The 23,996-nt window shown below is 43.9% G+C and overlaps 1 protein-coding gene across 1 annotated transcript in view; it reads left to right on the top strand.

Annotated features, from left to right (window-relative positions):
* The window catches only part of efnb1 (ephrin-B1), a 60,062-nt gene that overhangs the window by 5,556 nt on the left and 30,510 nt on the right, over positions 1–23,996 (top strand). Inside the window, exon 2 of the mRNA XM_073486729.1 lies at positions 20,418–20,695. Coding sequence (XP_073342830.1) covers positions 20,418–20,695 — 278 coding nt within the window. The remainder of the gene's footprint in view (positions 1–20,417; positions 20,696–23,996) is intronic.

Genomic DNA, 23,996 nt, shown 5'->3' with positions numbered 1-23,996 from the left:
GTTACACTTGGTTTTCTTTGAAGACATATTACAGTTACTGATTCACAACTTGGACGACAGCTGAAACCAATGAATCACTTGGGAGGATTGCTCCAAAGATTAGTCAGTTAATCAGTTAGCTGATCAAAAACAATCAACAGCAGTGTCACAATATCAATATATTGTGATATGTTACATTTTGTAGGAGCTCAGTTGAGAAACTGTTTATTGCTAAATGAATCAGACAGGAATGTCTGAGAGGTTTATCAAGGGGAATTAAAAACCCGACACATGAAGATGCTTCATCACATTGATGCAACAGTCTTTTTAATACAAGCTAATACGCCCAGAGATAGACAACACAAAATAAGCAAATGGTTGACTTATTTTTTTATTTTCTCCTGGTGTATTATTGCCCGTCGCCCACATCTATAATTATTAATCTCTCACAGGGCTGCAACTAACGATTGTTTTCATTGTCGATTAATCTGTTGATTATTTTCTCTACTTATCGGCTGTTTGGGCTTTAAAATGTGGTGTTGATCATTGTTTCCCAAACCCAAGATGATGCCCTCAAATGTCTTGTTTTGTCCACAACTCAAAGATATTCAGCTTACTGTCATAGAGAAGTAAAGTAACAAGAAAATATTCACAGTGAAGAATCTGGAATCAGAATTTTAGCTTTAAAAAATAAATAAATCTCAAAACAATTAATTAATTATCAAAAAAGTTGGTGATTAAAGGGTCACTAAGTAGTTTTGAGAAGAAATTCAAACTCAAATTTTAACATTTACAATATAAATGAGGTAATAATGCAAACCCCAGAACACTGTTAAAAGCTAGACAGGTGGCAGGGTCCGCCAAATGAAAACAAAGTAAAAAAAAACAGCTGTGTTGTCCTTCAAGGTCAGATTGTTTATTCAGTCATGAAAACAAAGAGTTTGTTTATTTAGTTCATTTGGGCATTAAAAAAAAAAAACTTCCATGAAGAAAATTTCTTCCCCAAAAATACATAATGCACCTTTAATTCAAAAGTTGATAACTAATCAATTCATCCTTTCAGCTCTTATTGCTTGTAAATTAGCAAACAAAACAAAACATACTTGAATACATAAATTAATTAATTTCTGCATTTTCTCATCATTAACCCTGAAAGTAATCATAAGTTGCAGCCCTAGAGCAAACAATGGACACACTGTGTATCTTAATCTTGAGAACCTGAGTTTGAACCTAACAGACTCCCACATAGGCGTGACAGACTTGGGCTTAGCTTGTGTGTTGTGAGTCACTGAAAACTTTGACAAACCTGTCGAAACTTTGTATTACTCATAATCAACATAATTGTTTCGCTAATAAAACCAAACTAATTTAACCTAATTTAACCAAAGTCAGCCAAACCAAACACACAGTGCTTTTTTTTTTAATCTTCATCTGCTGCAGTAATTTCTCATCTAATTATATTGCCAAATAAATTGCGAGTCAGTCTGAGTACGGTTCATTTTCCCTCAATTTATGTGTTCTTGCTACAATTAGGGGAACACTAAGTCTCATATGAAAGGCACAAGTATAAGCTTATGGAAGTGAATGAGTGCTTGAGAGTGCGTGTCGGTGTGCCATTGTTCTTTGTATAGCCACAGTGGAGCATTAAGGAAGTGTTAGAAGCGTGCCAGTGTGCCCCTGTGAAAGTGTTGAGGGCCGAGCGGTGGACGAGTGTGGAGTGGCTGAACAGTGGCTGCCTTACAGGCAGTTAGCGACCCGGCTTCATTAGACAGAGGCCTGGCTGGCAGCAACCAGGAAGTTCCCATCAGCTCCAGCTCTGCCAAGCAGCGGCACAGGCGTTGGTGCTGGAAGGCTTCCCTTAAGATTTCTTCTTGTCGCCTCGCCTGTGCCTCAGCTGAATCAAGTGAAAAATGGAGGGAGGCAGAGTTACAGGAAGTGGGGAAAAAGTTGGGCAAAAGCAGGGAAAAGTCTGCCTTTTGTTTGCCATCTTAGTTCTTTTACATAAGAGCAGTTGAAAATAAGGGGATTAAACAGGAGAGGAAAGGAAGCTAATGTAGAGCGTTGAAACGCGGCCCTGGGCTCAACCGCACATCCTTTCAGTCCAGCGTAGAGCTCCCAGATTACTTCCATGTGTCAGTGCGAGGGAGAAGAGAGGGAGAAAAGAAGAAAGAGGGACAGGGAGAGAGAAGTTGAGCGATTGAAAAGCGAGCGGACTTGGATTGGTGGAGATCAGCGGCGGTGTTGGACAGTGGAACGGATCTGTGTGACAGCCATCTCTAAAACCATTACCCCTGCGGCTCCGACTCGGGAACTCGTAACCTCCTCCTCTGGACTGACCTCATAGACTTAACTCTTTCTCAGAGAACCCCTCTGTGCTGTGGAGGCAGACCTCATCAGACGCCAGGCCCAAACAGCGTGCAGGCAACCTTAACAGCCAGCTGCAATGCAAGTTCTTTAAGACGTCATGAGTTGTCAGTGGCATACAGGCTCCAAGGGATCTGTTTCCCCCAGTTTGTGGCACTCGAAAGACTTTTGTGGGAAGGTTTGAATTTAGTGTGCCAAGACTTTGGGGAAGGGGATGAGGGATCAAACAATGACAGAAACGGGTGGGAGAGGACGAGGAGTGCATGTTTATTAACAAAGAAAAATGACATGGTTTTGCTGAAAATTTGAGGTTGTTAAATTACGATGTGGGTGTGGACGACTTTTTCTTCTTTTCTTTTTCTTCTGCTGAAAAACAAGATAACAAAACATGTTTTAAATTAACTTGTTTTATGGGCTTTTGTGGAGCTTTCAGCTGGAAAACTACAGCATTCAGTTACAACTCCAGGTCCAATTACTAGTTTCTATTACTAATCTTTACAAACTTCCTCCCTTGCTTTCACCCACGTCTACAAAATTACAACATTTTATATATCAGACAAAATATCTTAACTCGAGGCCCACTTAGTATCTTTAGTAGACATTTTACTTTTTCTGGAACAACCATAGCTCGACATTACACCCCCTAGTTTGCTTTTCCATGAGTTTTCAAACACATTTACAAAAAAACAAAATAATAAGAAAGACAGGGTCCACCTACTAACTTGAGTAGCAATTTTACAAACTTTTTCTTTCTGTTTCTTTCAACCACATTTACAAAACAAATGTACTCAAAGTCTACTTACTGGCCTTAGTAGAAATTTAAATTTTCTTTTTCTCGAACTTTTCATCCAAATTTACAAAGTTACAAAATAATAAGACGAAACATCTTGACTCAAGGTCCACTTACTAGCCTTAGAAGTAATTTTTTAACCATATCTCAAAATTGCAAACTATACAGTAGTCAACTAAAGGTTAACTTACTTCCTTTACTAGCGAATCTCCTGGAGCTTTCAACTGCATATATAAAACTATATAAAAATATAAAAGACAAAACATCTTAACTCAAGTTTTACTTTCAGGCTTTCGTAGTAGTACTTTTCTGAACTTTCAGCCCTATCTACAAAACTACAGAAAGTACAAACTAACAAGAAAACAAAACAGATCTTAGCTCAAGGTTTAATTCACTAGCCTTTATAGTATTTTCTGAGCTTTTTTGGTCCTCCCATTTCCTTGAATTATTTTCTCTCTTCTTTTTTTTGTCAAACATGTCAAACTTTCCAGGAAAATGTTTTCCTCACTCAATCACTCAATATAATATAATATAATATAATATAATATAATATAATATAATATAATATAATATAATATAAAATAATATAAATTGGAACTGTTGAATCACTCACCTGCGGCTGCTAAAGTGGAACCAAAGTGAGCTTTACTTGTGTAACAGATAATATTTTACAAGCAGAGACTGGATGAAGCATGACCATACCCAACCAGCTCTGAACATATCATTAATGATCATCACGGAGCTCTTTGTTCACTGTTATGAGTGCACTAATGGAGTGACAGTGTAATTGAATGGAGTGGTAGGATAATAGAATGATAGAATGATAAAGTAATGGAATAGTGTGGTAGCAGCCCCCTTTTCCCAAGGGATACCCCCCGTAAGTGTGTCAGCATGGCAGATGGGCGGACTGTAACACACAGAGCCCCCCCACACCCCCCTCCCCATGTTAATTATAAAGCATCATAATCCATCTATGGCATACAGAGGCAGGACATGGAGACTATTAGGGGGAGCATGGAAATGGCACAGTGTATAATCCTCAGGACTTTACCACTATTAGTCTCCCCAGGCATCGAGCAAAAACCACTCATTTCTCCAGTAATCTTGTTTCAGCAGTCCCTTTCTTACTCTGTGTGTGTGTGTGTGTGTGTGTGTGTCTCAATGTGTGTCTCAAATTTTCAGACGTTAACTGGAAGTTTGATTTGTCTTTGATTTTTTTCCCTACTTCATCTTTCTCGTTCCCACCATGCCCACAGGCAAAGACAGACAGCCCAAAAAGCATTCGAGTTTGTGTGTGTGTGTGTGTGTGTGTGTGTGTGTGTGTGTGTGTGAGGGTGTATGCATGCCTCCGTTAACCCATTCTGCCAAGTCTTGGCTCAGCCTTTTCTAAGCAAACTCCCAGCATGATCCCGGTCCCCCTTGTGCTGGTGAGAGGAGCTGGAAGAAAGGGCCTATGGGACTCCTGCTGCTCCCAGGCCCAGTCGCGGCCCCTCCGCCCACGAGGGCCGGGCCTGGGATTTGCTGCGCGCCGGGGCTCTGTGTGGCAGCTGTGACTGACGCTTCAATCGCCTCTCCCTGGGACGCCCCAGTGCAACCCTGCATTCCCTTTCACACCTCGGAAACGGGGGGAAAAAGACAATTACACACATATTCAGCGACCTCCCTCTCCCAGTCTTTCCACAATCCTGCATCTCTGATGTGCAGCCATTTAGCAGATCTATAAAAACATTTCTAAAGTTTCTGTGTTGTGCAAATAAGGCCTCCTTTTAAACAACTTGCAAATTAGTTTACTTGTCTGGACAGCCTGTCTGCAATTTTATTATTTATAGTTGCTCTTGTTTATTTAATTTTTTTCGCAAGTTGTCCTTTTCCGAAGTAAACAGTGTAACTCGGCTGTTTCCTTTGCATTTCCCCTGATATTTAGGAAATGTAAGTAATGGAAAAAGATTTGAGCCTAAAAGTGAAGTTAATGCTATCATGTATGGATTGTCAGTAAATTGAGTTTGTCTCTGGGCTATTGGAGCAGGGACTCGTAAGCCAGCGGGATTTAACTCTCATAATTGAATTATTCTGATTGCTGACTTGATTGATGGAGTCAGATGCCGAGCGTTTTCCGTGAGTTTTTGTCCGACTAATTCTTCTTCCAATAGAGCCATACCAGACAGATACAATAGGAACCTGCAATCAATCACAACTGCAACCCCGAGCAGTTTTGTTCTGAGAGAAATGTGCCTGCCATCAGGTCCGAGTTCCACAAGCCGTCCACACAACGTAAAACCAACAATGACATCAGATAGTAGAGCACTCTAAAGTCTAATCTTCCCATAATGCCATGCTAAACCCCACAGAGACCCACGGCAGGGAGAAAGGCTTTTTTATGCCCCGGCGCTGCTCCTCCTCCCATGGCCTCTGGCTCTCCGTGTGTGTGTGTGCATGCATGTTGGGAAGAGAAAAAGAATTCAAGAGTGAATGGAGATGTCACTGTCAGACTCTGGCCTCCACATGAATCCGCCCCAGAATGGCCATATTGGCAGCTTGTGTGTGTGTGTTGAGTGAGGGAGCCCGTCGGGGGTCTGCCGTTTCCCCTCCACGCCGAGTTCTTACGGCCGTGATTGGAGCGCAGCAGGGCACAGGTCTATATTTCATCCCATTCATATGAGGGGAGGCCGTTTCATCTCCCACACACATGTTTCCCATCAGATGTGTGTTTATTCTCCCCCATGATGTGCTTTGCCATGGAAGCCTCTCATCTCCCCGATATTGGAAATAGGAGTGAAGGTCTGCTAAAGCAAACACAATATCCTAAAACCTCTCTGCGCTTACTTTATTATGAAGTATGCAGAGAATAAGACTCGATTTAATGAGTAGCCGTGGCCGTTTTTCCTCTGTAATATAATATTTCATACTGTGATTTTAACTCGCTCGTCTTAATGTGTGCTGCTCTGTTCCCCCCCTGCACTGAAAACTTTCACTACTTTTAGCTATTCTCCTCATCTGTCTCTCACATCCCCCCACTGTGAAACATGACAGCCCGAACCTCTACCACATCACTCCTCTCCTCTCCTGTCTCCAAGATGAAAGCTTTTCTTTGCAGACAAACCTCTGTGAGTCCTTTTCTGTGTGCCGGGGCCCAGGCCTGTGTTGCTGCTGCTTTTAGTAGCTCTGTTTGCTGCATTTTCTGATTTATTTATACATCTCTGATTGTAGCACCTCGTGCATGTCAGGAATCACAAAGTCGGACCCTTGCATGTGCATTATGCGGGGCTGAGTCAAATTTGTATTTGAAATATACATGAATGCATGAATATATTTATTGTCGAGAAGCCCCTATGCATCCGGGAGAGTCTCATTTCCTGCAGTGGCCCTGCTCTGGAATGGAGTGGCGTGATCCTTGAAGGCGCCCCACATGCGACCACCAAATAGAGCCGCCTGGTGCACCTCTCACACAATTGAATGGTGGAAGGGAAGGGAAATGATTTGGCTCCTATTTGAGGGGCTGGAGCAGTCGCTTCAAAGCAGTGTGCCTGGCTGAGGCTTTAACCGGCCTTCTCTCTGCATTAGATGTGCGTCCTGTGATGAGCCTTTGAAGGGTGCGGGCAGTTCTGGCTGGGAGATTGCGATTGCATTGCACGGGTGTTGGGGTTCGGGGCTTGCAAAGAGACTTGCAAGTCGGTGGCTTCAACAGGATTGTGGTGCTCCACTCAGCTCTGCTTAGGCAGAAACGTGTCGACCCGAAAGCTGCAATGTGACGAGGGAGCGGCTGCTGTGTCACGTTTAGACATACATACACAGTAATGTATATATATATATATATACATATCCCAGCGGAAGGTGCTGTGGCTGTATGTGTGTGTGTGTCAGCTGTGGTTGGCTTGAGCAGATTAAGGTTTGAGTGTGCGTTACAGATGGCGGTAATAATGATCAGATAGCCCTTGTAATGGAGACGGCCCAGTTTGTAATGGCTTCCTAAAACAACACATGGAGCGTCTTTTACGAGGCCACAATCCGGCCGGTTATCACAGAGCAAACTGTGTGAATGAGAATAGCATCATGTCAAACAAGCTATTTATTAGCACACACATCACACACACACATTTCATTTTAATACCGACAGCCTGCATCTTGCCCCGCGCTCTGCTTGTTAAAGGCGAGTGTTATCAGAGGAGACACAGACTCCCGCTCCACCAGTTAGGCCGTCCTCCCCTTTTTACATCCACTGTTAATGAGCCTAATGATGTGTGTCTCCGCGATTGCATCAGTCAATATGCTGTTCAATATGGGTTTTAGAAACCCACTGACAACTTAAGCATGTCCGCCTGGATAAGATCTCCCATCCAAGGGAGGCAAGAAAGAGCAACTAATTTGTCTTGGATTGGAGGGGACATGTGTAGCTGTCTTTTGCAATCATGAGCAGAGATTGTAAGCAGAGAATAGACTTGTCAGTCAAATTCGCTGATAAGACGCTGCTTTTAAGACGAGAGAAGGCAGCTGCGTGTTAAAAACACTGTGTCCTAGTTAGAACTGCGCCCGGCGCTCTCTCATACGGAGATCTATTGTTTGTTTGGTGTAGATACTTTTCAGCTGCTTTTGTCTGTTTGTTGTTTTCTTTTTAGATTTCACCGCAGATTTAGTTTCTGTTACGTTTTAATGCTTCAGAAGGGGGTTAGTCGGAGTTTTATTTCAGTTTATGTCAGGAGGTGTTTAGTATGTTAGAGAACAGGGACATTTAGCTTTATGCTTTGTCAGAGAGTTTCTGCAGAAGTTTAATAGTCTCCGTCTAGTGATTACAGATGTGCCTTTTTTTCATTCCTACTGCGCCAGGCTTATTATTTTTAGTCCCATTAGTTAGTGCACCTTTCAGCACACACACCTAAGATGCTATTTTTCTGCATTGAGCTTACAATGCTAATTTTAGTTTCTTCCACCAGTGAAAAAAAGTGCAGGCAGAGACCCCTGTGACACTGATAAAAGCTGTTTCTTTTATAAACCACACAGCATTTGATTGATCTAGCCCGTGGTCTTGATCCCTGGGCTTGGCTGATTAAACCTATCCATCAGCTTCTCTTATCAGCGTTCTAACAGATCGACTGCAGGACACTGAACTAAAACCCGTGTATTGTTGTTACACAGAAAAAGTCAAAGGGTTAAGGACAGGGAGGGGAGAGGTTTACCACGACTCGTCTCTTCAAGGCTTTGTGAACAAAAGAAAATGAATCCAACATGCTTTTTTTAAAAGTAACAGCTACTGCAGAAAAAGGTTTATAGATAAGCATCTTTCATGCTATTGTCATGAGTGTTCTGCACTCACACACGTGCCTATTGGAATAACCTCGAAATGAGGTCGAACAGTGGCATCGCAGATTGTGACAAGAGTGTTTCCTCTCTAGTGGGAAATCATAAAGTAATGTTTCCTGTCCGCAGAGTGTCAGCTCCCCGCTAGTGATGTGACCCTGCCCCCGGTCACAACTCACACAGACATCAGCCAGATAATGACATCTCTTTCACTGACAGGCTGTCATTCACATGCCTCTGCGAGTGCCGACACACACACTCTCACTCGTACGCGTGCAGGCGTGCTCTTGTGCACGCTCGGAAACGAGGGCAGACGAGCACGCTCGCTGTTATGAATCATCTGAATGATTTGCAAGTCAAATAGCCAGTTTCATAAGATGTGCCTATTATTTTGTGAAATAAATTTGAGTTTCTCATCTTCCGGGTGACTGTTAAAGCAAATACATCAAGGCGTTAAAAACGTGGATGATTGCATGTCACTTTGCTCTCATTTATCTGCAAGCATCTATTACCATCATGTCGTCAAGCCAATGAAAACGGCACCGGAAAAGTCAACAGATGGGCTTTTATAATTCACAGATGTATGAGTTTGTTAAAGATAAAGCCTTTTTTTTATCATTCAGCTTATCTTAAACTTCTTAAGTAGCATTGATTTTGGATTCGTAACATCCGGAAAACAAACTAACTATTTCACATAGTTCAACATAAACACAGACTTTTTACGGTGGATAACGATCATATCTGCTGCCTGCATGCTATCGTCACTTTACAGCATGTCAAAATCAGATAGTTAGATAGAAAAAAAAGTTTTCTGCCTTATCAAGAAAACAATCATCTGAAGTTTACATAGTCAGAAAATTCATGTTGGAAGAAGATGGTTATTGAAATCCTGTTGCAACATGCCCTGTGGAAGCAGGTGTGGACCTGCTACTCGCCTACTTGCTGCTGGTGATTTGGGGGGAGGGGGGTGTGAACGCTCCCCAAATGCTAGACGGGAAGAAGTTGCCTGCGTGGCACATTCATTAACCTGGTATCTAGCTAATCTCCTGGCTAATTCATTTAGTCCTCCGAGCACTCCTGTGTATTAATATCCTCCCCGCGCTGCTGCTCATGGGATGCAGTAGGAGCGTAGCCATGGCGATGATTGTGTCATTATTTTGCAGTCAGATGAGTGATATCCCAGAGGGCTGGAGCTGGGTTGTCCAGGCCGGTTGAGAGGGACTGATTAGAATTGCAAATGGCCGCCAAGTGTTGTGTTTATTGTGTGTCTCAATATTGGAGACAATCAGGCGAATCAAAGCCCTCAGCTGGAGAGATGGGACTGAGGCACGGTGGGCCTCTCTGGTTGGCACCATGTCCACGGTGCTTGCCCCCCCCCCCCACTCCCTCTCTTCTTCCTCTCCTCTCTGTTGCCCTCTCGCTCAGTCGACACTGTCGTGTGTATAGGACCTGAAGTACATGGACACAGCTGGAGGAAGAGAAGGGGAGACAGAGAGAGCCTCTAAATCTAGTGCACTCAATCATCTGTAGTGTGGCGGTCCTCTCACACAGCTGAGAAATATTAAACACGCTTTATGATAATGAAAGCGCCAGCGACAGACATAAATATCAGAGGCAAAGTGCTGAAGGATTAAAATGTCTTGTACGTTTGCTCATAACACAAATTTGTCATTGATTTCATGGCTTCTTGAATCGTTAGAGACAGAATTATCAGCTTTTCATCAGTGGAATTTCTTTTTTTTCCTTCAACGCCTGTCTGTGTTGAGGTATATCGCATGACATATTAAGGCCTCGGGAATATTCACATATCTGCGTGCAGTTCTGGTGTCGAGCCCTGCGAATGGAACCTATTGGCAGCGCGCCCTTGTTATGGCTGGGTGACAGACTGTGGTGCAAAGTGGCCTAAACACACATTTTCTCCACAAATCACTCCCGAATTGTTCTTCCTCAACGATTGGCCATTACCCCCATTATTGACTCACTGTTTGTACAAGATTCGGCGAAATCCATCTGAAAGCCATCCAGCGCTGTTGTGCGAGACAGGAAGCTAGTGTTTTAGCTCACCGTGTAATTCACTCTGTCAGTTGCACACAGAGAGGCCTATCTTCTCTTGTTTCGCTACTGTTGGCTTTTAAAGAATGCGTGTGTGTGTGTGTGCAATGTACATGTGAGTTTGTGGGTGCGCTCATGCATGCATATGTCCCTGTTCGAACACAGGATAATTCCTCAGGTCATACATGCTCCCCAAATAGCACCGCATGACCAGTCACAACAGGCATGTGTGAGGCCCAGGTACGGGCATGCACAGTGAACAGGTATAGCTACAGGGAAGTGGCTGTTTAAGTGAAGTTTTATTGCACCACACACGCTTTCCCAAGCTTGCGCCGCTGTAGGCTAAATGAAATAGCTAACAGGAATGCGTTTGCACTCTACGGAAATCCCTTAGATTTACTGCGAGCTTCCGCCATGACTTGTGATCGAATGAAAGGCCAGCAGCCATCATAAGACCCGCATGTCTGACGTGATATGATCAAGAGTCACCGGCCTCAGAAGGCAACAGTCAGCGCATGTGAGAAGCTGCAGCTCTCGGCCTGTTTAGACAGCGTTGTGTGCCGTTGAGCTTGACAAGGAGTTGATGAGAGATCCTTACAATGTGTGTGTGTGTGTGGAGGAAAAAAGAGAATGCTTGAGAGGGAGAGTGTGTGTCAGATCGCCGACGTGGCTGTTTGTGAGTGTGTGAAAGCAAGGAGAGAGTTCATGAGGTGACATCTCGTCAGCTGTTTGACTTTCCCAGTTTCCCAGGGAAGCAGTTTCAAGAACAATGCAGAAGAAAAACCACCAACCACCGACAATTGAAATGCCACAAAAAAAAAATCCCGGAGCTGTTTGTTGGTGACTGAATTATTGCCATTGCTTGAGATTGGAGACAGGGGAAATGTGTGAGCGACTGCACTCTGCTTGTTGCAGACACATATCACCAACCGGACTCCTCTACCCATCCATCTCCCAGCGCTGCTCACAATGGCAGGAATACATTAAAAAAGAGTGAGTCAGGAGGGAAGGGGACGCAAGATAAATATTGTGTTAGTATTTTCCCTCCCTCTCCCTTGCAATTGTCTCTCACGTTGACAGATGAACAATGAAAGTATTTTGAACTTTGCTGCGCGCTATCTTTTTACTTCTGGGTTCAGAACCGTGCTGTCAAAGCCAGACGTGCTCTGGCAGAGATTGATTGATTCGCTTTCTGTGCGCCATGTCTTCCCTTTGTTCTTCCAGGAAGGCTTTGGTTTCTCTCCAGCCTGCCAGACTCTCTGTAGCTGTGTCATATTAACACCTGTTAACAACATACAGACTCATAAAATATCGATTCAGTGCTCCCTTGATCATAAACTGTTGCTATAAAATTCAAGCTGGAGGGAGGTCATTCTGTATTCAGAAAGCGACACACGTAAGTCTTTGTGTGGCAGAAACTTGTGCTTATGACGGTCGGGGGAAGGCAAAAAAACTAATATCCTGCAAATTATCAGTATTATTAGGAGTAAAGAAATAGGCCTGGTTGGACATTCAAGGAAGTATGCTTATTTTCTTGAGTCAGATGAGAAGATTGACACTACTCTCATGATTGTACGCTAAAATATCAAGCTACAGCCGTCAATTAGCTTATCTTAGCTTAAACTCATAGTATGTCAATCAGTCTCCTCCTAAAAAAACAAAGGACTGAAGTAGCGTGGGACCATGGGAGTTTCTGTTTTTATTTTTAAATACCACCATAGACCATATACACACGGCAGCCATTTTCCCCTGACGTCAAGCTGGGATAATGTTAAGCTGCTGTGTTTCAGGCTGCATGTTGTTTAATTTCTAGGTAAAGCAACTTATTTGATAACCCATTAGCTAACGTTAGCATTCAATCACTACCTTGCTAACATTATCGTTTGGTCACATCCAGTGCGTTTCACTTCCAGGTTTAAATAAATGTGTCCACGATGTGCGTTGATAGTTTTGAATTAATTTACACCTAACGGAAGCTAGCGAGTTATAATGAAAAATGCCTGATTTCCTACCAGAATTACACTATCCTGTCTTGGATGTTGCTGACGTGACTCAGGCAAAATGGTTCATGGAAGAGGCAATGTATTAAAGTTTTACTCAGTTATATTTAGCCATGTTTGCTGACGTCCTTCCTCACGCTCTGATTCTCCAAGTTACAGCAACAGACAACCACATGACCTTGACTGAAATTAAATCACCAATTCAATCACCAAATTGGGTTTGAACATTTTTGGAAACATTTGGAATGATGTAAGTACAGAACTCTACAAAATATAAAACAAATATCTAGCTGTTTTTAGATATTTTAATGCCGAAACATTACAAACTATATCTTTAAAGACTGGAAGCAGGGTACTTGCCTCCAGCACCTCTAATGCTCGCTAAATAACACATTATATCCTGTTTGTTTAATCTGTACAAAAACCAAAATGTAAAAAAGACACGGGTGGTGCTGGTCAGTGTTTGTCAGAGCCAGGCAAGCTGTTTCCCCTTGTTTTTGTTTAGTCTTTATGCTAAGCTAACTGACTGTTGGCTCCAGCTTCATATTTACAGAAAATGAGAGTGGTATCAATCTCCTCAATTACTCCAGGCAAGAAAGCAAATATTTCCCAAAAATGTTGAAGAAGAAAAACCTCATTAGGAAAGGGTGTCGGGTTTGTTTGGAAGATGTCTTGTGATTTGATTCCCAGATGTGTCGGTGCCAAAATACCGCTGAGCAGGGCAGCTAAACCTCCCAACGCCTCCTCCTGCTCCCCCCCCCCCCCCCCCCCCAGTGTGTCTGAGAGCTGACTCATTCTGAGCACGAGTTTGAAAAAATTAGCTAACTTTAGCTACAAACGGTAGCCTGGCTCTCACCCTCAATGAGCTTTTTACTTTGCTTCATTATTCAGTCTAAAACTATGATCCCTCGAGTCATTTTTAACCATGCTGAGATAGGAGGGCAATTGTTAAAAATTGAATTTAACCATGACTGGCTCTATCGAAGCCCAACAGAATTGAAATAACTAGTGTATAATACGGAGCTGTGTGTGTGTGTGTGAGAGAGAGAGAGCAAGCCCCGTGCTTGCGTGTTTATTAGTACATGTGATGGGTTGATTGAGTAGAAACATTAAAGGGCTGCTTTTTCTGAGAAATGCTTTCTGAGGGCTTACCGATGGGTTTGGAGATACACAGCAGAAAATGGCTGCTGGTTAACAACCCGGGCAAGCTGCGTGGGTTTGATAATGGTTATGATTCTTTTTCTCTCTAGTTTCTCTCCCAAGTGAGAACGAAACACAACTGGGTGAGTGTGAGAGATGCTATTGTTCGTCCGGGAGGTTCTCCTGCTCTCTCCCCTCCTGCTCTGCTCGGCACTGATTACAACCTTGCATCCCCGTCCAGCTCTTGACTCTCTGCTCTGCAGCTCTGAGTCCTGGGGGAATCCTGTCCAGCCCCCCCACCCCACACACGCACGCACACAAACACACACACATCAGCTCTGGCACGTTCAGGGTGTCTGGCACACCAACACACACCGTCACCCACTCACGCATGTATGGACACACGTATATCTGCACACTCAGTCGCACAAACACGCTCACACATACAGTGGGTTCGGGCCAGGCGGGTTTGGCAGCGACTGTAGACTGGGCCTGTGGAGAGATCTTTACGGAGCATGCAGAGCCCATCTGTGGCTGCTCCTCAGTGATGGGAGGCAGCTGGCTGTGTGTGCATGAGTGTGTGTGTTTGTGCATGCGTTATGTCGTGGCCAGGGAAGGAACCAAGGGAGGAGGAGAGAGGCTTGTGTCTGTTTGGGTCACAGAGCAAGCCCAGAACGAGGGCTAAACTCAGGCTGAAACTGACCCAAGCTCTCTCGTCTGGCCGAGCCAAATCTTCTCTTCCTCTCCTCTCCTCACCCCTTCAGCCCTCCAGCTGGAAGAACTCAGTCCCTGGGCTCCGGCATGAAAAGTGGAGACGCGGAGTGCAACAGTCTGGGCCTTCTCTCGCTGTCAGCGATACCGTGGATGACGTTCAATCACAACCGCATACACCCAGGCTCGCCTTAACTCCCCTGCTCTTAGAGAGGGATGGGCTCAGCATTGACGGAAACCACAGAGGCCATAAGAAGAAACAGATTATGCTCTTTCTCCTCCCTAATGACTTCTGACACTCCTCTCGCTCCACAGTCCTCTTCAGCCTGTTGGTCCCGTCCACTTCTCCCTCTGTCCTCCTTTCCGGCGAGGCCATCTGGGCGTCATCTTGTTAGCTCATTACGGCCGCCGATGGCGCTATGCTAGCCCCTCATGTGACAGTGATCGAGGGCAAGCATACTGAGCTTGTTTGCTGAACGTGAGAGGTGTGTGTCAGCCGCACTCTTATGTGTGTGTGTTCCAACTTGCCTGTGTGCAACTGTTATGAGTCACGCTGAATCTGATTTGCTCTGCATGCCAGCCTGTTGACTGAGCTAACTGAAGCTAGTGTGTGTTTGTCTGTGAGAGAGCGAGGGTGTCTGTGTTCACACGTACAAAAGCAGCTCTCGGCGGGGTGGAATTCAGGATATTCTGTCTGTCTTTTTTGCTTCTGACATCTTCATTTATGTCCCACTAATGGGGACAGCGCGCAGGGAAAATACCAAGCTTTCTGCTTTCCAGCAGGCTGCTGTTGCCAAGTCTGGAGTTTAAATGCAACTTGGACTCAGTTTATAGTTTATCCAATACCAGTACCAGTTGGCGGGTTTGTCCTGCTTTTCTATAATAAGGGTCAAATCCTTCCTGCTTTGCTAAACAATTCTGGAACCAGATGGGCCCTGTTTTGCTTAATTTCAGGATCCTTGTGTTTGTTCGTGTGTCCCTCTACGTGTGTGTGTGTGTGTGGCCTGCACCAGCATTGAGGCCACTTGTTTACCGTGTTTGACATGTGAGGAAACCGGTGTGTGTACACTGCGGGGCGTGTGTTTATGTGTGTGTGTGTACAGTCAGGCCTCCCTAAGAACATCTTCCCCTGCGACGGCCTGACAGAAGCCTGCTATGTATACAAGCATTTGGGCAGAGCCCCCGGCTAGACCCACGGCCGGCTCACCTTCTCATGGTGTCGCTTCAAACGCTGCAGGAAAACGGCCCAAACTGGTTCCAGAGCTGGTCAGCCAGTTCACGTGACTCAACTGTATTGCAGATGTGGCGAATTTCTCTGGAGCCGCACAAACACACTGACAGTTTGATGATACGAGTCTTTCTCCCAAGAATGAAATGATCACACTGTGTCAACAGCCCTCAGTGGATCTTAACCACACATCAAGAAGGAAGCCATTTCAGAAGCTGCTGCTTGAATGTTTCCATTGTGAGGCAGAGCCAGCGTGCGGCTCTATCTTGATGGATCTGAAAGTGGTTTAAGGCTGAAACAGTCCCTGCTAGAAGACAATTATTTAATATTGATTGACTTGGTTGGGAAGAGGATGCATTTGTAGCCTGTGATTACGCAAAACGCAGACTGCCTCGGGCTACTTATTCGGCTTTAAGTCCCCGCCGTTATATATATATATATATATTACACAAGAGCTCGACTACAATACTCTTTGCATAACACGGCTTTGTGTTCTCAGGGAGACTTAAATGTAACCACGTGTCATGTGAGTGAATTACTGTAATGTTTCATGAGAAGCCGTAAAATCTATGCAAACTGTAAGCCTACGGAGCTGGTGATTGAACAGGCCGTAAAAAAATGGCTGCCGTACGGGGAGCGTCGTGTGTAATAACGGGGGGGAGGCAGCTGCACAGATTTTGTGGATAATGTAAAAGAGAAATGATAATTGGTGAGGGAACACTTTTGCTGGCGTGATAATTACCACGCAGAGAGCAAGGGGAATAGAGTACCTGTTGTGGTGATGATTGTGTGTGGAGTGTGTGTATGTGTTTTTGCATGACGCACTCGTGTGCTTTAAAGGCCAGAGAGAACAAGTGAGCAACTACATGTTGGGCTGCAGAAAGAGGAAGAGGTAGTATCTGCATGTTCCCCCTGGTAGAGATGGATCGCCCTGCATACGTGATGGAGGATAATTGATTTGAATTGATATGTATGGCATGTTCATGCCGCTGCTCGGGAGGAACAAATCAATTTGACACCATTCTGTTGATATGAGCCTTTTCTGCCTCTTTCTCTCACAGTTCCTGTGTCTCGGCTCCATTCATTCAGCGAGGCCGAGGCTGCCTGCCAGTGCTATGCTTGGGGCAGAGGCCTGAGTTGACTGGACGGGGGTGGAGAACACAGGGGGGAAGGGCTGGTTTGAGGCTCTGTAAGGGGCTTTGAGTGGGCCTTAGTGTAGGCGGCGTTTTATATGAAAGTCGGTGAGGGCAGGGCGCTTGAATAGGGGTGGCTGGGAAGTTGGGCTGGGAAGGTCCAGGATGCACCCCACAGTGCTTTTGTGTGCTCTCACATCCGTGTGTGTGTATGTGTATGGGGAGGTGGCGGCGGTGGTGGGTGGTGTAGCATATGTGAGATCATGTGCTCATATTCACCAGTGGAATGTAAAAAGAAAGAAGGAGGGGGTTCTCCTCTCTTTTTCCTCTGCTTCGTTGTTTTCTGTTCTCTCTCTGCTGGGCTGTAGTGTAGGTCTGTTTGTATAAGCTCTTTACAGGATTGAGCACGCCGTGGAGCCATCCAGATGAAACAAAACCAACCTCATTTGGTTGTTTTGAAAATGATTCTCTTTATTTTGTTTGGTTCAGGCAGATCCACCTCGTTTGACATGAGGGGAATAAAGGCTCTCTCGCGTTCAGGGTCATTTCCCAGAAACATCGTTTGTATCTGCGCTGCGCTTCCTCTGTGCACTCAAACTTCTTTCATCAACAGGTCTTAAAAAGTCTCTAGACAACATGAATGAAACATGCAATTCAACCTCCCTTTTCCCCCCTTTTTTCCCTTTCGACCTCCTCAAAAGTACAATAATCTTCAGTCACTCGTCTCCTCCTCTCCATTGCGTGGCTGTGTGTAGCACCGGAGTGGCGCTGATTAAGCCAACAGAGAGACAAACGGGAGACAAAGTCCCAGCCCACCAGTTTAGTTTCACATCCTGGACTGGAGCTGGGCTGCAGCTTGCCAAGTGGAGGGCTTTTAAACTGGGCTAAACACTAATTGCTGCCCTATTTCTTTTATGTTGCTTCTTTCCCATCTGCGATGGCGCTTCCAGACCTCCACAGCAGCCAGAGCCTCATTATAGCAGACAGTTAACAAAGGCTGGGAAACAGAAGCGGAGAATTCACTTAGGATAGCTATCTAACCGCCAACTAGGAGGCCTGCTTGGAAAATTGAATCAATGACAGGGGCCGGCTTGTGATTAAATCCTTCAGGGATATTAAGATATTAAGATTTTGGAAATCTTAATTATTCATCTAAATTGTTGCGGCTCGCTTTGATAAAGGAATAAATGGGTTGTAAAACTGAGAAGTGGGGTGTGAGGCTCATTGTTTTATTAGAGAGCCATTCTTTTACATATTTATAACAGAAGATTTGAAAAAAAAAGTTGCAAACAATTTCCCGACAAAGAAAGAGCAAAAAAAACAAAAAAACACCTACTTGTTGAGCGAATCAAGGTCTAATTGTGATGTTTGCCCGGCGGTTTTTTCCCCCTCTCGCTTGTTTTTCTGTAGGTGTTTTTTGTGTGTGTGTAGAGTGAGAGCAGGGGGGGAGTGAGGGGAGGATGGAGAGGAGGGGGGTGAGAGAAAACAGAATGAGGGAAATGTTGAAGAGGTGAATGAGAGGGAAGGATAAAGCTGGAGGGAATGAGATTGGGTAGTAGAAATAGAGGGGGCTGAGATTGGGGAGGAACGAGGGAGGAATAGAGAGAGACGGTGGGGAGGAGAGGGGGGCGGTCAGCAACAAAGCCTAATGTTGCCATGGAAACTTGTTTATGCCTCACTGATGCATCTTGTAGATCCAATTAGAGACTGATTGTGTCCGTGTCTTCATAGACACACGCACGTGTACCCCGGCATGATGCGTGCACACACACACACGCACATGCAAAAAAACATATGTACACTTGTACGCGCACTCACACAAACACACACACGGGTACATGCAAAGTGTTGCTGCTGAAAACCCGCAAATTGTTAGGAGAGGTAGGACAAAGGATGCCCCGCGTTCTCTCTCTTATCGGCCCTTGAATTAGCGCAACCCCTCCTCTCACCCCCAGCCCCCTCCTCACCCCCATGAGCATCAGACAATAGCGTGGAAATAACGTCTCACCCGCTCCCAAGGCTCATACGAGAGGTCCTATCTCCACAGGCTTTCATGACATCATATTCCGCCAAAAAAACCCCCCAAAAAACGGGATGGTGGTGGTGGTGGTGATGCGGGGTGGTGGTGGTGGGGGGGTGTTTGATGGACAGGAATTTGACCGTTTTGCAAATTTCATGTTGCATTTATCTCCTTTGTGAATGAAGTCATTTATTTGGTAATGTCCCTGTCTGAGAAGAATGGCTATGAATGTTGAAAAGGCCTTAATCCAATCATGTTCATTTTCATGGGGGGTATTTCTTCAGAAAATGGGACTTTTTAAATGACCGTTTCTTACAATGGCTGGCCGTTCGCCAATGTATAACATCAGAGGAGGAGGGATGGCGATCATAAGCTCCCCCCTACGCTCACACACTCTTCTATCAGTCTCTTTCAGGAGGCATCAGCGTCCTCCCTTCCCTGGGCCTGTCTGAAGAGTCAGTTATTTAGTGGTGAAATGATGTGTGTGATGATGAAATGAGGGGCTGTAGATAAGGTGAGATTACCCTCCGAGAGAAAAAGAAGGCAGAGACAGAGAGAGACAGAGAGGGGCCCGGCCCCTGATGTCTTGTTAAAACGTGAGGGATCAGGAAGAACAACAAATGCATTGCGCGCCGCTAAATCCTGCTTAAATCCGCTGGCATGGGCAGATCTAGCAGATAGCCCCGCTGCTGTGCTCGCTGTCTGCGACCACAACACACACACACACACATACACACACATACATAAACACACCCGTGGTCAGTCCGGCTGTCTGGGTTAATGCTTGGCTAACTGGGACAGCAGAGCTGAACCATGTTGACATTTTAAGCCTCAAACAAGTCCAGAACAATGATTCAGCCCGTCTGCCCCCCCACCAGACCGCAACCTCAGCCCATTTTGCTGACCGACTCGCGCACATACACACACATGCAGACGTGCATAAACATACACACCACTGCCCAAACACACTGCGACTCAGTGCACTCAGTGTACCCCCGCCCCCTCTCTTCACACACACTTACACACACACAGTGGGTCTCCTCCTGTTCCCCACCTTTAGTGAATAAAGGAGAACAAGCGCTGATCTGATTGAGTTGGCAGCAGAGAGCGAGGTGGAGAGGTACAGTAAGGCCAGATGGATTATCTTAATCCTCCAGTAGATGATCACGGCAGAGGGAAGATGAACCAGGAAGCCTTAACCTCTCGGCTGACCCCTGCGCACTATTTTCTTCCAGAAACTCCGACCCCTGAAGTAGAAGCAGCCTAGATATTACATTGAAGTCTGGAGTCTTATGTGAAAGTCCAGAAATATGAAAAAAGAATCCGCGGCATTCTTTGGATGTAATCCTATCTGTAGCCATTTCTGCGGCAGCCATTTTGTGTTTGGCCATTTTGTTTCGCTCCTTGTAAACTTTTGGTATGCTTTGATTTGGATCCAAGTATGAGAAGAAGAAAAAAACTTTAGAGGATTTGTGTGAAACGCTCTGTCGACTAGTGCTGAACAGTTTCAAGCTGCTACATGTAGTGTTTTTGTGAGGCCAAATTAACTATGCTTTGCCTAAAAGCCCATGCCAGACAAATCTAAACCCATAACTCCTATAGCTCAAAGTATTAAGACTGTATAAACTGTTGCTGAATTATGTGGCGGCTTTTCCAGACGTCCTTTATTATGTGTTAATAACAGTTTGTCTTCTTTTTCCTCCCCCAGGTTTGTGGCTGGAAAGGGCCTGGTGATCTACCCAGACATCGGGGACAAACTGGACATCATCTGTCCCAAAGCAGACCAGGGCAGAGAATATGAATTCTACAAGCTGTACCTGGTGAAGAGGGAGCAGGCGGAGAGCTGCAGTACAGTCCTCGATCCTAACGTCCTGGTCAACTGTAACAAGCCGGAGAAGGACATCAAGTTCACTATCAAATTCCAGGAGTTCAGCCCCAACTACATGGGCCTGGAGTTCAAGAAGAACATCAACTACTACATCACCTGTAAGTTTCTCTTCAAATCAGATTTACTGATTTACTGATAATAAGCTTTTTAACCTTCATCTAACCAGAGAAGCCTGACGAAACAATCGGAGTAATAATCTCTGCTTCACACTCAGTTACACACAGTCACACTCGGGAGTTCCCTAGTAAAACTGTATATTAATGGCCCCTGCAGCAGCAACAAACTGGAGGTGACGTGTCTCGCTCATGGCACAGTGGGAGTTGGCCTTCAGGGAGATAGAGTCATCTGTCAGTTCAGCATACAAGCCTACAATCTCAGCTGGCAATAGCTCAAGCACTACTTAACTTAAAGGCACAGTTCACTTCAAAATCGAAAAATACATATTTTTCCTCTCATTTTTAGTGATGTTACCAATCTGGATTGTTTTTGGAGTTTGGGATTTAGCAGCCGTAGAGATGTCTGCCGCTTTCAGATATATTGGAACTAGATGCCACTCAGCTTGTGGAAAATAAATACATTTGAAAAACTGAAAAGCAATGTCTCTGTCAAGAAATCATGACCCGGTTAATCAAGATTATCCACAGAGCTTGTAATGAGCTGTTTCATGTAGGAACTATTTTCTTTCTATCAGCCAACTGTCACCATGCAGAAGGAAGCCTGAATCTACTTATGGGCAAGAGGCTCGTATTTGTGAGTAGGTGCAGGATGTTAATATCAATAGTGTCCTTCTTGGCTGAGCTGTAACGTAAGCTGGCTAGTTAGCCTTTCCTAGCCAGAGAGGGAAAATATGTATTTTTGATTTGGGTGAACTGTCACTTTAAATACAATTTTTAGGTACTTGAATGTCATTTGTTCCATTTGTTCAAATGGAAAATTCTGTATTATTATAGCAGTTTGTGACACTTAAGTCATTTCCAAGATGTTTCCCAGTGTTTAGTTGGAACACCTCTAATTATGTGCTCATGACATCTATAGACAGTCAGTGCTCGGCAGGGCAGCCTGACATGCAAAAATGTGACATTTGTCTACAGTCAAGAATGCAATTCAACATATATAAGTTCCCAATGATAAGCGAACAGTGAATTAATATTTATTTTGATCTAAATGTAGCTTTTCTTTCAGGAAAAATCATTCCCCAAATTATATGTTATTTCATGGGAAATTCCTAGGAGATTCTCAGAAAATTAGAAAATTAAATGTACGTTTACTGAAGTAAAATTTTGAATGTAGCATTTTTACTTGTAATTGAATATTTGTGCTTTTTGGTAAAACTATATTTACTGAATATGTCCTCTCTGTCAAAAAAATATGAAGACACTGTGCGCACTTCCCTTTCTACATACAACACACAACTTTCTCTGTAATTCATGTTTTCAAACTCGTGACTGGTAACTATTGAGTAATAACCTTGCAGTTAAATTACACTTGGATTTTACGAAAGGTGGTGTTTAAGAAGAGAAACAATTACAGCAACAAAAAATCCGGGACTAGAATGAAACACGTTTCATTCGCACCTGAATGAAAAAAATATTCCAAATTCCATGTTCATGCCAGAAGAGCATGTAAGCAATTTGTCACACATTACACCTCACACAGGGTATGTGTGTAGTGTTTTGCCAAGCTGAGGACTTTAAGGTGTGTGTAGGTCAAAGCCATTCAAATTAATTTTCAAAACCCTTCAGAATATCACAGACATATTAAAATAACTGTAATTTAACTGTTAATGAATGTGTGTCAAATGTGACTCACTTGAAATTAGGAGGTACGGCCTCTCGGGAGTTGAGGAGCATCTTGGCTTCAAACTCAACGCCCCGTATTTTAATGATGACGTTCTAAATATTAAGTGCAGTTTTGGCAAAGGTAAAGGATAAAATGAGCTTAATGTAACAATTCACTGTAAACTATCATAAGTCTTCTTAGGATTGTCGTCTTACCAGCATCAGAAGAGGCGTGGCATTCTCATCATCAAAATCCCCTGGTTCAAACTCCCACAGGCTTCGAACAGAAACTAAAGAGAAGCTTTATCTTTACTGCTCTACTTTATTAGAGCAATATTAGTGTGACACGAGCAAGGTTCAAGGCTCTCTCAGCGTACTTTTGCTGTCCTCGAAAGAAAGTTGATCATATCTTCAGCAGTCACCTGAGATTGGATCTGTTTTTCCTGCTGAAGTCGTAGGCGTAGGCGTTCCATCACCGGTGCAATTTAAAAAACATGAAGAAGATAAGTCATATTTAACCATAACAAGACAGAGTATAAAGATTTATCTGGCATTTTATATTGGTGTGGGCTTGGAAGGATAGTAGGTCTTAACTGAGACTTGTAGCTGTTTATATGCCAGCAGAGCTGCAGAGCCCGATCATATATGGGTGTTTCAAACAACACCTTTGAAGGAAATGAGAAATGGTTCATTTTTAGTTTTAGTCACTGTTTAAAAATACATCTGAAAATGTGGAAAGCCTAAAACTCCACTGAGATTTTGTTGCTGTATATCACAGAACAGATCAAACAAAGAGCGACAACCAAGGTTTCACAAGTGTTTGTTTAACGGTAGACTCGACAGCACTGAAACTTTTTCAATCCTATAGGAACCTAGAAGAGAAGTAATTTGAGTACTTGATAATGCCATGAAATAAGCCTGGCCGATCATCATTAAGCAGCCTCCGATCAAAATCAAAGGGAATATAGAAGGAATGAAGAATACAGATTTAGTAACATTTTCAAGGGACACCTCACTTGCATTTTCTTTTTTTATTTGCCATGGTGAGCATTTTCCTTTGACTCACCTAGAGCCCTGTTCAGTATATCTATAATAATTTTTAGATACTATTTCGAGACCAACAGCAAATAAACTAATGTGCCCATCTTGAGAAATGACTCATGAGCCTGTTCTCTGAAGTGCGTACTTTGATTTTTAGGAGGCATTTCTTTATCAAAGGTCATACCACGTCAGTATGTTGGGTTTCATTCTCCCTGTCCATACATCTGGCACCAAGAATGTTGGAATGATGACGTAATGTCCCTCCCTTCTTTTATGGCTTCCTTGTTGTTAAATAAAGTGCAAAGTCCACTAGCACCCTGAGGACAGTACTGTGAAATTATGCTATACTCTTGAGTATATTTGGCTATGGAGGCTTGTGATATTCTAGATTTTTCTTATTGCCATTAAATCCCATGAAAAGACTTGAATTCAACCTGCTAACACTCATTGCCTGAGAAGCCTACACATGATATAGCTGAAAACCTCTGTGCCATAAACTGCCACTGATGTTTAGAAAGTACTAAAACACATGAATGAGCCACACTGGGTCACATGTTCCTTAATTAATTATTAATCAACG

Source organism: Pagrus major, chromosome 18 (assembly GCF_040436345.1).
Source record: "Pagrus major chromosome 18, Pma_NU_1.0".
NCBI classification, from domain to species: Eukaryota; Metazoa; Chordata; class Actinopteri; order Spariformes; family Sparidae; genus Pagrus; species Pagrus major.
The sequence above is the reverse complement of the archived record's forward strand: the minus strand, read 5'-3'. Positions and strand labels throughout refer to the sequence as shown.